The following is a 13940-nucleotide window of genomic DNA, read 5'->3' on the forward strand; positions in this document are numbered from 1 at the left end:
AGGAAAGAGAAGTGTTCTTGAAAAATAGTGCCTGATCCAAGGGACATCTGTGCAGCAAAATTAAGGTTTGATTTTTAGCAAAGGTACATATCACGCAGGCTTACTTTTAATCTGGCATGGAGAACTATAGCAGTGAAGATGCAGCAGCATAGGCAGGTCACCAGAGGACATATGCAGGTCCTGGGTGTACTTGCACTCTGTTTGTTAACCTGCATGCAAATCCCTGACACCATGTCCTCGCTCCTGTTCGTACATGTTCAAGTTGGATCAGAGCTAGCATAGGAACTGCTGGTCACAATAATGCCACGACTTCATTTTGCTGTATAAGTGTTCCTTCAGCCTAGCAGAGCAGGGCAGATGTTATAGGCCACAGGAGCAGAGGAACGCTTTTGTTTTTACCATCAGTCTCTTACAATACTGCAGTATGTTGCACTTAGTTATTAGAGTGACAGACAGCAACATAAAACTCTAAAACAGAGACTATATATGTGGTGGAAAAGCTTTTACAAGTCTCCTATTAATGTGTACGTATTCAGCCAATGGTGTTTGTTTTACAGTTATCATTTGAATCCAGATTTCAGTAAGGAGACCCAGGGATCATGAGACTTGGAGGGCTTGGCTGAACTTGGCTTGTCAGCCAAGAGCCCCCGAGTCTGTTGGCATCTGTTGTGTGAAGCTTTGGAAGTAACCAAGGTAGAGACAGAACTTGCCCTGAACTGAAGGAAAGAAGGCATTAGTTTAAGATGCCCTTAGTCTTCTCAGTCTGTGAGGAGATTTCAAATGGATTATCACTGATTTCTTGGTTTTAAAAAGCCAGTTTCTCTCTGCAATTAAAAGGAGGTTAGCTTTCCAAGGCTTTGCATAGTAACACTTAATGGCTTCAGGTGAAGGGGTCAATCATGGGGCCTTCAGAGGTTTTCATTCATTGTGAATGCATTAAAACACAGATGGAAATAGTTTTAAAATATTGCACAATACTTCCTGTAGCATTTGGAATGGTACTTTGAATTTCTTTGGCATTTCCCTCTGACTATCTCCAACTTCTTTGTGAGTATTACTGATGAAAGCTTATGCAAGGGAGAAAACGTGGCATGGGACCACCAGCAATTACTACATATATAACAGAAGCATTAAGAGGTCCTCAGCTAAGATAAGAGCCTAATTCCTGAGGGCATTGTGCCAATACACGATAATAAAAAGTGGTGGTTTTTCAGCAAAAGAGCTTTCCATCTAAATAGACCTGTCATTCACAGCAAGGGAGAAAGGTAGTCATGTTATGCCCATTTTACAGGTAGGAGCTGAGTGATAAAGTGACTGGCTGAAAGATGTACAGAATCCTAAAGGAGTGTGGCTCAGTAACATGGGGACTGCATTGGGTTCTGATCCCTGTTCCTGTCCCCTGTGAGAGGAACAGGTATTCCACTACCATCCACCAGGCAGGAGCAGGGACTAGAACACAAGGCAGTGCCCACTAAGCCACATTCCCTTGCTTTCCTGGCCCATGGCACAGAGGATGCATAGCCCATGGCACGGTGGTTAGAGCACTTTGCTGTAGGTTAATGCACCTTCTGGGTGAGGGGGGTCAAGAACCTAGCTTTTCTACTTCCTGTGCACATGCCCTCACCACTCGGCTGTTGGGTCCCCTCCTACTCAAAGCAGCCAGTAGTCTTAGTTCTTCTGGAGCATGCTTCAGGGACGAACACAACATAGATGCACCTGCCCGGGTGGAATAGGATCACAACAGAGCAGGTCTGGAGAAGGATTTAAGGGTCTGGGCAGGTGCCTCAGAAGGTCGCTTGCCTGGCTAAAGCAAACTCTGGAAGTGCTGTGGACTCACCAACAAGGTTGTTGCATTTGGACTTAGTGGTTTTTTGGTCAACTGTTTAGTTTGTCAGCAGTGACCTGTTGTCTAGAGAATAGATACTTCCCTCTTAAGGAATAGGGAAAGAGTTAGTTATTCATTTAAACTATCACAGTCTCTATTATAATTTGAATAGCATGTTTTACTAGCCAAAACCTTATTCCAGTTACTACTTGGCAATAATGGATCTTTTTTTATAATGTGCCTTCACTTTTGACTTGAGACATATAATTTAAGTTATGTTTAGTTCTCAGAATCTTTATGAAGATGAAGGCAACCAACTGCTAACTTTCTGGCTCTGCATCACTTATGTTTTAGTCTTTTAAAATTAAATGTTTGGCAGCTGTCACGTTAGTTTTAACAAAGCCAGCTTCCTCTGTATTTTTGGTCCATCATGTCTTATAATTAGTTCCTTACAGGTTGCATGTATTGTGCCTTTTGCCAGGTGATTGTGTATATCTGATGAGAGACAGCCGAAGAACTCCAGATGGGCACCCTGTCCGGCAGTCCTACCGGCTGCTATCCCACATCAACAGGGAGAAACTTGATATCTTCCGCATTGAAAAACTCTGGAAAAATGAGAAGTAAGTTCAAGTCACTTTCTGTGTTCTAAGTATTCCTTTTATCTGCCAAAAACATAATAGCTTGTAGAAGTTTGTTATAGACAGTGCAAGGTAAAAGGTTGGGTTTTTTTTTAAGTAGTTAGACTATAAGTATTATTTACATTTAGTAAAAAGGATAAACTAGAAAAAACAAGGCTTGCTTGTGTAATGAATGCAGGGCTTTAAAAGCAGTCTGAATCACTGTCATGAGACTCGTCTGTCATTTTTTTTCTCTTACCTGTCAACAGAGAGGAGCGGTTTGCTTTTGGTCATCATTACTTCCGTCCACATGAAACACACCACTCTCCTTCCCGAAAGTTCTATCACAATGAGCTGTTTCGTGTGCCACTGTATGAGATTATCCCCTTGGAGGCTGTGGTGGGGACCTGCTGTGTCCTGGACCTCTATACCTACTGTAAAGGTAAGTAGGCTTTACATGCTGAGAAATAAAATAAAACACAGTGGGAAGTTGGTTCCAGATTTTGGCCACCCTAACTGTAAAATATTGCCTTCTGATCTCTGACCTAAACCTATTCTCCATCAGCTTATTACCATTGTTCCTCGTCACCCCAGGTGGTGCTGGGGAGAAAAGGGCTCTGCCTATTTGCTGTTGATCTCCCCTGATGAGTTTGTAGGCAGCCACCAGGTCCCCCCTCAGCCTCCCCATGCTGAGGCTGAACAGGTTCAGGTCCCTCAGTCTCCTCGTAAGGCCTGTCCTGCTGTCCTCTCACCAAGCGGGTGGCCCTCCTCTGAACCCTCTCCAGGCTGGCCACATCCCTTTTGAAGTGCAGCGCCCAGTACTGGATAAGTTACTGTACTGTCTCCCCTGTCTCTGCGAACCTGGATTGGGCCCCCTGCTCCCCCATTGGGGCCACACCAACTCTGCCCATCCCAGCACACTGGAATCAGGCCCTGTGCTGCCTCTACTAGGACCTGTGCACCCCATATAGCGCACAGGGCTGTGTTATGCAGCCCGTGGGGCTCCCCACAGGTTCAGAAATTTGGCAGGGGGGGCCGCAACTGTTGCCACCGTTCTCCCATTGCCAAATTTCTGGATCCATGGGGAGCCTCATGGGTGGAAGTTTGACCCCCCCGATTACAATATACAAGCTTTCTTCTTGCACTGAATTAGAGATTCACTTGTGTATTAATCTCAGTGAACGAGAACAGGAGTAGCTGAGATTCTAGAACTAAAGTGGTTTTAGTTCCATCTCTTTTCCATAGTGCATGGTTTCTCTTTGCTCTGGAATACTGTGGGCTTTCTCTAGGATCAGATAAGCCTTTTTTTTCCAACATGCTTTTTTCCCCCCCCCATAACTTCAGGGAGGCCAAAGGGAGTCAAGGAGCAGGATGTGTATATCTGTGACTATCGCCTTGATAAATCGGCGCACCTCTTCTATAAGATCCACCGAAATCGCTATCCTGTATGTACCAAGCCCTATGCCTTTGACCACTTTCCCAAGAAACTCACGCCCAAGAGAGACTTCTCAGTAAGTGCCTGTTCTAATGACTGTCCAGCTTCTTAGTAGGAGAGAGGGCATGACCGTTTTGTAGCAGTGTGTTCTACTGGCTTGAAATTTACCTAGAGGCCTGGATGGCTTCAGTGTTGAGACATGTAGTAGTAGGAACTGGTACCATGGGGTGAGGGGGGCATGTGGTCTATCCTTCAAGTGATAGGTCACAACCCCTTCTACTTGGGCACCATTGCCTCCATTGTCTGAGATAAGCTAGCTCTTCTTTCACACTGCAGTTCATTTGGTACTTTATATATATGCTGTTCAGTGCTGAGTAATTTAGTGTTTGCTTTAACTGAGACCTTTGTTGTTGTTGTAGCCTCATTATGTTCCAGACAACTACAAGAGAAATGGAGGCAGGTGAGTCCTATCTGCTGGGATGTTCATGGACAAGAGGTTGGATAATGCTTTTTGTTTATGAAACACCCTATGTCCCCAAGATTCAGTAAATCTAAATAACTGGAAATACCCTCATACTCACACAAACTGATAAAACAAATGATAGGGAATGTGAGGGATAGCAAAAAAAATGGAGCTAGGTATGAGTCTCAGAAAACATTGAGAGGGTGATCCGGTCTGTGGGTTCAGCTTAAAAGTGAGCAGAGATAATTTGAATCATGTCATGGGGAGAGCCTAGGGTCCAGTTCAGCAAAAACACAGTAGCCTCCTGAGCTTTTCTGCCTGAGGCTGAGATGCCTACCCAGAGGGTTGGGTAGTCATAGCTCCCAGATGTAGAGGGCTGATGGTCTCTGTATCACTATGAGCTTTAAAAACACCCATCAGGCCTTGTGAAAGCTATAGCTATAAGTCCTCAGTGGAGGCAGAGCTCAAGCAATTTGGAACAATAGAGACTTCTGCGGCCTGAGAAGATAAATCTGTTTTAGTTCTCAAAAGCTTGTTGCAGAAGCAGCCTCAGGAAGTAGGTAACAGTTGCAGCCTTGCAGGGTCAGATGATACTAGTCATGTATCATTTTTTTCTCTTACATAAGTAGTGGGTCTGGCCTCAGAACTCCCCTTACCAATAGAAACCACTGTGATTGGCTGCAAACAACAGAGAATTTGAAAGCCCTTTGCTACTTGGGAGTGTAACTATGGAGAATTTATCTTTCAGTCAACTGCCTGAAAACGAAAGACATTTACATTCTTCCCTCCCTTGTAGGTCATCTTGGAAGTCAGACCGCTCAAAATCACAGATCAAAGACCTGAACCAAGATGAGGATCCTCTTCCACTCATTGAGGATGTGCTACTGAACCAAGAACAAACTTCCAGTGAGATGCCTACCCTTGAGGAGCCAGAGAAGGAGGCAATGTCTAGTGAGGGCTGTGAGAGTGATAAAAAAGTGGAAGACAGTAGCTCCGTCACGAGGCAGCTGTGCACTCCTGAGGAAAGGCGGCATATTCAGAGAGAGAGACTTAATCAGATCCTGCTAAACCTCTTAGAGAAAATCCCAGGGAAAAATGGTGAGAGATCAGCCATTTCTCCCTCTAAGTTTGTTTTTAAGGGTCATGCAGGACATGTTAGTAATGCAGATATTTTGGGCTTGGATGTAATGTCTGTCCAGTGGTCTCTGCACCAAAAAAATTATTGCCTTTTGAAGCACTTGCAGGAGATGAACAAACTTTACTAAATTTCTGACTTAAGTGATGCAGTTGGTACAGGACTTGTAGGTATCCTCAGAGTGCTTTGTCATTACTTAACTCTCCTTTCTTTCCCCAAAATAGGTAGGTAATTATTATCATTTCTGTTTTATAGCTGAGGTAATAGAGGGGCAGATGCGGGAAGATTAAGGGTTTTATTTAGAGCCCAATGAATTTGAAGTGGATTGAAAGAGTCATTTGTTTCAGCAGTCTGAATCAGGTCCTGACTTGACTTCCCTTTAGCCTCAAAGGACATGTCTACAGGACAAAATTAAGTGAACTCTTGCTTGGACAGGAGTACCCAGGCTTGCTTTAATCCAGCTACCACGTGCTACACTAGAGTGAAGATGCATGCCTTCATTCCAAAGTGGCCAGAGTCTCTGGAGAGCATGTACTCTGTTGCTGAAGCCTGCATCATAGCATCCTGACAGCCTCGTTGCCTGTGGTAGCTAGGTTTAAATGAGCATGCATGCATCTGCCTGGGCTACAGTAACACATCCGTTTTGCTGCATAGACCTCCCCAGAGAGAATTTGGGTCAACAGCCAGAATCAGAGCTCCTGCCTTCAAAGCAAGCAGATCGCATATCTCTGTCACGTAACAGGAGGGTTAATGCACGAGCCTCAGGCAGAGTAATGTCAGCTCTTTACTAAGAACTCTGTCATCTATTGCAGCTATTGATGTCACTTACTTGCTGGAGGAAGGATCAGGAAGAAAACTGAGGCGGCGTACTCTCACCATCCCAGAGAGCAGCTTCAGGAAGTGATGCCCCAGCAAGAGCCTGTGGTCTGGAGTCCACTACCAGGTCTGCTAGAGACTGACTGGGAAAGCCCCCCCACTTCCTGTGCACTGGCCAAGGAAAAAAGGGCAGAAGAAAACTGACAAATATACAAACAGTTAGCACTTAGGTGTCTGGGCAGGGAGTGGCCCTGCCCTGCTCTGCAGTGCTCGTATGGTGTGTGTGTTGTTGGGCGTGCCTTGTATTGATGTTAGGTACTGAGAAAACCTCGTGGTTATTTGTCCAGGGTGGTCAAATTTAATTTATTTTTGCTCAATGTCCCCGCTCGGAGGGAAAAAAAAAAGGGGGGGGGGGGGGGTCCTATAGAAGGATGAGGACGGACTGACTCTGATGAGACTATTTCCCGTCCTCGCCAGCTCACCTGTGATTGTACAAGATACTGTTGACACCACCAGTATGTGAAGTCTATAGCGAGGGTGAAAGCCCAGTGGCTTAAAATAAAGGCTACCCTAAAGGTGTGGCCTCCAATTTGCACAAGTTCAGAGGGGAAAGCAGTGTACCAGAATGTGCAAAATGCTTACCATGGGACGGCCAGTGCGTGGATGCTCCTTTTGGTCTGTAGAGAGGAAACATCCTTGGTCATCTAGGAGTAGAGCGACAGTTGGCTGTTCAAGGCACTTGTTCCACATCCTGAAAGGGGGTGGGGGGGAGGGGGGATTTTTTTCACTTTTTTTCTGCAGAGAAGTTTTATAAAGCAGGTTGAATCCTGACGACACCATTGCTGTTGGTTTTTTTGATAAGCTGTGGTTCTTGTGTGTCCAGTGTGTTGTGCAAATTTAAAACCTGTTAAAAGAAAAAAAGAAACAAAAAAGAAAAAAAAAGAAACCCTCACTACATGAACCGTCAAGCAGTATTCAGAGCGCGTCTTTGTTGTGACCTGTAGAATATATCCACTGATAACACTATTCTTGTGTTCTACCTGTACAGCTGAAACGTCCGTCTCTTAAAGAGACAGTGTATTTTACCCCTCCCTCTCTCTGCCCTCATTAAAGTGTTGTACCCAAAAGCTACAGCCAAGGCGCTGACTTTTCACTGCATGAATTGTGATTGCCATAGTTTACCATAAACTAGTGCTGGGCCAGGATCCACTGTATTACATGTAACCTTCCCCAATATCCAGTGCCGTGAAGCTATCATCTATCTGTCTCTGGGTCAATCCCAGTTAGTGGCAAAGGGAGGGTGCAGTAGGCTTACACTGCCCCTTTAAAATGGCTTTGCTTTTTTTGTCTTTCAGACATACATATGCATATACAGTCCTGTTTTAGATGTTCTTATAAGAAAACAGTTTTTAATGTGCCAAGTTGTATATATCTGCTGCGTGGATGTAAAGCAATACGGTAGTTACATGTTCCTTTTTAATGGACCAAGCTTGTCCTAATGTACATTCTTGTTATTATTATAATTATTATTTTACTCTTAGTGGAACATGACTCATTCCATTAACTTTTATGTGTTGATTTAAAAAGAAAAAAAAAGAAAGGAAAAAACCCTTTGAGAAAAAAATATTTTATTAAAAAAAAAAGAAATAAGAAAATAGTTTGGAATATTTTCTTACTGTAGAGAAGCACTGTACAGTACCAGGAACCCTGAGTATAAAATACTCATGCGTGTAGTAGGAATATCGCATGTCCAAAATCTTGAGTTGTTTCATTTAGTTTAAAACAGAAATCATTGTCTCAAATGGTGTTAAACACTAAAAACTTTTTAAAAAATAAAGTGCGTACAGAAGCGAGACACTAGCTCTGTCATTTTATCTTTCTTTTGTTGAAAGACTAAACAAAATGTTTTTTAGACAATCAAATGTTAGGTAAGTGCAAAGAATTGTTTTTCTTACTGGTGTAGAAATTAATGACTTTTTTTATTTTTCGGTTATTTTATAATAATGAAAAGACCAGTGTGTCACCAGGATCGCTGTTTTAAGACCAGGAAGCACTACATTATTGCAAATAGATACGAACTCTTAGTCTGCATGGGTGTAGGCTGTGTGATTGCTGAAAATAAATGCTGCTAATATATTTCCTTTTTACAAAGCATATCTAAATAGATCATTGTTTTGATGTTAATCTTTGTAAATTATGTATTACCAATTTTAACATTGGATGTAATTGCATAAAAAGCCTGCATCTCAATCCTGAGAGAGTCTAGTATTAAATGGAAAAACTTTTCCTATTGATGACTTGTGGGGTTTTCTTTGATGTCTTTGATTTCACTCTCTTGCCTCTTTTGTTTCAACAGTTCCTGTCATGTGTTCAGAGGAGCTTTCAACCCTTGTTAAAATAGAATTGTTGCTCCATCTCCTTGGGAATATCCCATTCCATTCATTGGCTGATAAATTTTGGCATTCTGGGCGCACTGCGTTTGGTGCTGATGTTTTTCTGCAGCCAAGCAGATTGCGGTGGGGAGCACGCTGGCAGTTTGCGTGTTTAGTCCGCCTTGGTAGGAGTTGCAGTGAAGATGCAGAAGCCCAGGCAGAGCAGCAGCATTCAGCTAAGGCATTCACTGTTAGGAAGCTAGGGAGCACAGTTGTTTAACCTTGATTGGATGTGCTGGCAGGTTAGTACATCATTAAACCACGTTCATGGGCATGCGATGCTCATGCTCAAATTGAAGGGACATTCCACACCCTGAGAACAGGACCCCAGTTTCTGCTAAATCCAAAACAGGTATTTTCTGTCGACTGCAGAAAGTGCACACTGACTGGCACCACACGCAGCATACTTGCTACCCCAAATGGTAGATTGGAGGGTGTGCCAGGTAGTGCATTGTCATGGTGAAGGACTATGACTCCTATAAGAGGAAGGGGCCATAAAGCAAATGACTTCAGAAGTGCAAGTGGCAGCCTGACTTCCTTGGAGCTGTTGGCCTAGCCATGTATTACTCCCCTCTCTCAGGTCTCTTGGCTCCTTCCTGACAGTTTGGAACACTGTGAGGCTGGAACATGTAACACCCCTGGGATGTAGAAATCAGGTGCTTGGGGATATTTCAGGACGATCCTTTCTCAAGCAGGGGTTGGACTAGATGAACCCCTGAGGTTCCTTCCGGCCCTACTTTTTTGATTCCATGACCTCCCTGTGGCTCCTTCAAGTTTGCAGAGTCCTTTCTCTCACACTGCTTCAGCTGCTGGCACTGTGAGGCAAGGTGTCTGCAGATTGTCCCCTGGGTTAGGACCTTCTCCTGTTCAGAAGGCTGTTTTGCATTCTTTGAGGTGCTTCGGCTGCTCTTCTCTTGTTCCAGACCTCCCTTACATTCAGGAATTCCTATGTTTCCCAGGGAAATGGAGCGGTTTCCAAAAACACATTTGCTGTCCATTTGTCTCTCGCACAGGACAGAATGGTTTCTTGATGGTGTTTTTTTAGAAGCAAATGGATAGTGGATCACAGCTGTCTATGCTGACTTGCTGAACCACCATTTAAATGCTTCTGACCCACTTTAATTGCCTTCCCTTCTCACTGCAGACCACACCTCCAGGGCTGTAGTATTAAAAAGTTAATTGAACAGTACCTGGATTGATCTCCTGCCAGCCCAGCCCCATTTCAAAATCCAGAGATGGTTATGAAGTTCAATCAAACCTACCCAAGGCACATTGCAAGCAGAATAATATTCCATTTCAAATGCAGTATCCCTGTGTCTGCCTACGAATTCCAGAGCTGAAATGAAAACGGAACAAGATAAAAGCTCTTTATCTTGCCATGCAGAACACGCACCAGATCCAAAAACATGGGCTCATGTGTCATTAAAGTAATTTAAAGGGTTGGAAAGAGCTGGTCCAAAAAAGTCACTTAGGCTATGCTGGCAGGGAGCTGGCCCCTGGGAGTAGAAGCTACCTACTTTCCCAGGCCTGAGGATCTGGCTCTTGCAGTCTGTGCGGCCAGATGGTGAGGCTCCCTTGTATCCAAACAGGAAGAGAACAGTGGTGATGCCAGGGCGTAACTAGTGCATCATCAGCTCCAGCTATGTTTTGGCCCTCAGCATTTCAAATTAGAGAATGCTTTTGCACGCCACAGGCTTCGTGCTGAAGGAAATGCCAGCAGCAGCTCTCCAGCAGGGAGCTCTCGGCTCAGTCTCTGGGGCTTAGCACTGCTGGAGAGAAATTCCTGCATGCAATACTTTCACTTGCAGCAAGCAGGAAATGCAGCCCTGACCTGCACCCAGAGCAGGGGGTGGGTCACGAGCCCACAGACGCTGGAACTGGAAAGGCTTCGCTCCCCACCCAAGCCTAGTGCTGATGTTCTGCCACAAGCTGCAGACTCGGTGGATGTAAGTAATGCACCTGAGGCTGACACTGGCCTTGCAACTGCCTTAGATCTGTGCTCATTTGTGCCTTCTGCTGTTCACAAGCGAGAAATGACTGGTTCGTGTCTGAGGTCATTGCTGGCTTATCTCCAGCTGCTCACAGGGCTGTGCTGGCCCCAGAGACTCCAGGAAAGCTTCCTGCCTGGGGAAGCAGACTGATGTGGAGCTGCTTGCACAAAACAAGAAGGGGCTTGTCCCCAAGGGGGTCTACCCATCCTTACACACAAACACTTGAGTGAAGAGAAGGGAAGCACAGCATGAGCTGGGCCCTCCTGTACTTCAGGCAGCCTGGGTTGCCTCCTCCCACCCACAAATGTGCACACACATGGCTCAAGCAGGTGGGGGGACACACAAGGCTAGAGCACTGGTGATCTCAGTCCCCAGCAATGTCCCAAAGGCCCCATCCCCCCCCAAATCAGTCTGTCCAGGAACCTGGCCATTGCCTGTAGGGGGAAGGTGAGGTGGGGGGTGATCTGCATTGTAGTGAGGTCCACACATTGCACATATGAAGGGTTTGGTGGGGACATCACAAGTACAGCCATGCCTGCCACCCCAAAGCTCTCAAATGTTCTGGTATAAGAGCCACACCACAGCCCCTGCAACATGGGGACTCTTATGCAGTCATTCTCGTGCCCCACCCACACATACACCCACCCACACCAACCAGCTGGGGTTTGCTGTGCTTCCTATTGCACCTACTCTGGCACCCTCTGCACTGCCCTCCCCCAATTTGATGGCACCCTCCCTCTCTCCATGCAAGCCCTCACCCCCACCACATTGTTCCCACTACCTCACCCCACCTAATCCCTATAGGCAAATATAGGGAGGTGCTGCACATCCCCCAGCACTCCTCCACCATCCTGCCCCCAGTGCCCTGGTCTAACTCAGCTCATGCATCACTGCCAGCACCCCACCAAACCCCTCCATGCCCTGCACCCATGAGCTCCCTGATTGCCCCCCCCAACCCCAGCATCCCCGGTCCTGTGGCCTGGCCCTGCACGCCCAACCCAGGTCCTCACGCGGCCTGGTAGAAAGGAGACAGCCACACACCCTGCCTTGCACACACATCTTTATTTCCACCCGCACCCAAGGCTGCACGTTGGGCTCTGTGGGCACAGCTGTCTCCAGGGGACAGTGGGAGCCCAGCTCTGGCGTGGCCATGGAGGGAAGGGCCGCCCACGGCATGCAAGGTGGCAGGCAGCAGGACACAAGCAGCAGCATGGGGGCAGCATGAGGGTGACGGCCGTGGGGCCTCAGGAGCCCATGAGCACAGCCAGGATGACGCAGGCATGGCGGGGCAGCCGGGCACCAGCAGGGAGGGCACTGCCAGGCTGTGCCCGTGAGGGACAGTGCCATGCAGCCCCTGCCAGCCCCTGGCCTGGGGTGCCCCCACAGCTGCCTGCAGAGCTGGGGCAGGGGCAGAGCTAGGAGCTCCCTGCCATACCCCCTCACACGATCAGGGAAGTGTAGCTGACAGGAACGAGGCCTGTGTCATTTTTGTGGCAGCAGCGGATCCAGTCCTCATCCACGGTGGCCATGAGCTGCAGGACGTCGCCCTTGCGGAAGCTGAGGTAGCCGTGCCCGGCGCCTGCATGGTCGCACAGCGCCCGCACTGCCCTGTACACAAGAGGCAGCATTAGGGGTGCGAGCCCGGGTCACCTGGGGCCATGAAGCCGCTTGTACCCAAGACCAGCCCCAGCCCTCCATATGCTTGGACACCTGCCACCGCAGCCTGCCCAACACAGCCCCAAGCACCCAAAGGCCCCACCTCACCTGTGGGGCTGAGGTGAGTCAGGCCCTTCCTTCTGCTGCTCTGGAGGCCAGGGCTGCTCAGGGGCCGTCCCCTTCCTCACCAAGGAGAGCACGCTCACGCGGGGGCGCAGCCAGCTGGAGGGTCTCCTGCAGGAGAGCAGAGGGAGTCGCCAGCCGGGCCGGCACCCCCGCTGCCCCCCCGGACCCGGGAGGAGGGCGTCAGGGGCCAGGGCCCCATGGGGGCTGAGAAGCCCCAGGCAGATGCCAGCAGAAAGAGCTGAGCCTGCCACCCTCCAAGGCAGCGTCTGAACTCTGCTGTTGCCCCGAGCAGCCGGGCCTGGAGCTGGGGCGCACTGCATGGGACGGGCACTGGCTCTGAGCACAGCTGGCACCGGGCATGCGAGTGCAGTGGGTATCGAGCTGACCCAGGGGCTCTTGCCCACGGCTCCATCTGTGGCAGAGTTGAGAGCTGGCAGGCGAAGTCACACCAGAGCCAGGGGTTCAGAGCTCTTTCGTGTGTCTATCGGGGGCTCGCCCATGCCTGGCACAGGACTGTGCAGCAGGTGTGCTGCTTCTGCCACCACCTCTACCCCCCAGGGTCCCTCTGTGGATCCTGCTGGGCCAACCCAGCCCTCGGATGCTGCTTGTGGCCCTGCTCCACTGGGCAGCCTGAGAGAGCCAGGCCGCAGTGCAGGGGGCTCCCACTGTCCAGCCCCACCTGGGCATTACCTGGGTCTGGCTGAACTGGTGTCGGGCTCCATGGGAAGGCCTCGGGCAGATGGACAGGTGGCTCCAAAGAGGCGGCCCAGCCAGGCACCCTTCCCCCAGCCAGGCTCCTCCAACACAGGCTGGCTTCTGTCTCCAGCAGCAGGCGGTGGCAGCGTGGGGTCCCCGGGGCCCGTGGACTCCCTGGCTGTGGCCTGCACGGGCAGCCCCAAGCCCCTTGCACCGCTGGTAGAGTCTGGGCTCGTAGTGTTGGTGCCAGTCCTGGCCTCAAGAGGCTGCAGCTCCGTGCTGCTGGGCCCCTTGGCTGGTGCCCGGCAGGATGCGTTAGACGGGCTGGGATCCCCTGGGGCCGTTCGCAGCGCTGTCCAGTGGGTGAAGGGGAAGTCCTCCTTGCCAGAAGCTGTGTAGACCGCTGAGGCCTGGCTCAGCTGCCCCCACCAGCCACCCAGCCCTGCCCTGGTGCCCCGAGGGCCCTGGTCATGCTCAGGGCTTTGGGAGGGGCCGTCGGCTCCTGTGAGCACATGGCTGAGCCGGCCACCCCACTGCAGCACGTGCTGGAAGGTCTGCTGCAGCGAGACCCCCACCCGTGGGCTGGGGAACAGGCTGGTGGCAGCTGCTGTTAGCTGGGGCCTCGTGCTGTCCTCTGTGCCCAGGAGGCCTGCCCTGCCCAGGCCATCAGGGGCAGCACCATGCTCCGGGCTGGCCCTGTCGGTGCTGCCTTGGCCCTCGGCTTCGGCGCCCCGCGCCCCGGGGGGGG

The 13940-nt window shown here is 49.1% G+C and overlaps 2 protein-coding genes across 6 annotated transcripts in view; one reads left to right on the forward strand and one right to left on the reverse strand.

Moving 5' to 3' along the window:
• The window catches only part of ASH1L (ASH1 like histone lysine methyltransferase), an 85391-nt gene extending 78158 nt beyond the window's left edge, over nt 1–7233 (forward strand). For all 5 annotated transcript variants that reach the window (XM_014523332.2, XM_014523333.2, XM_025212659.1 and 2 more), the window contains 6 exons: nt 2307–2445; nt 2712–2884; nt 3787–3953; nt 4297–4337; nt 5137–5438; nt 6288–7233. In XM_014523332.2, the coding sequence (XP_014378818.1) occupies nt 2307–2445; nt 2712–2884; nt 3787–3953; nt 4297–4337; nt 5137–5438; nt 6288–6379 (914 nt within the window). In that variant the 3' untranslated portion in view covers nt 6380–7233. The remainder of the gene's footprint in view (nt 1–2306; nt 2446–2711; nt 2885–3786; nt 3954–4296; nt 4338–5136; nt 5439–6287) is intronic.
• Nucleotides 7234–11761: 4528 nt separating this feature from the next.
• RUSC1 (RUN and SH3 domain containing 1) overlaps nt 11762–13940 on the reverse strand; it is a 9693-nt gene continuing 7514 nt past the window's right edge. Inside the window, exons 9-11 of the mRNA XM_025212633.1 lie at nt 13187–13757; nt 12479–12940; nt 11762–12322 (exon numbers count right to left, since the gene is read on the reverse strand). Coding sequence (XP_025068418.1) covers nt 12154–12322; nt 12479–12940; nt 13187–13757 — 1202 coding nt within the window. The 3' untranslated portion in view covers nt 11762–12153. The remainder of the gene's footprint in view (nt 12323–12478; nt 12941–13186; nt 13758–13940) is intronic.

The sequence above is a fragment of the Alligator sinensis genome, unplaced genomic scaffold (genome assembly GCF_000455745.1).
Source record: "Alligator sinensis unplaced genomic scaffold, ASM45574v1 scaffold1165_1, whole genome shotgun sequence".
In the NCBI taxonomy this organism is placed as follows: Eukaryota; Metazoa; Chordata; order Crocodylia; family Alligatoridae; genus Alligator; species Alligator sinensis.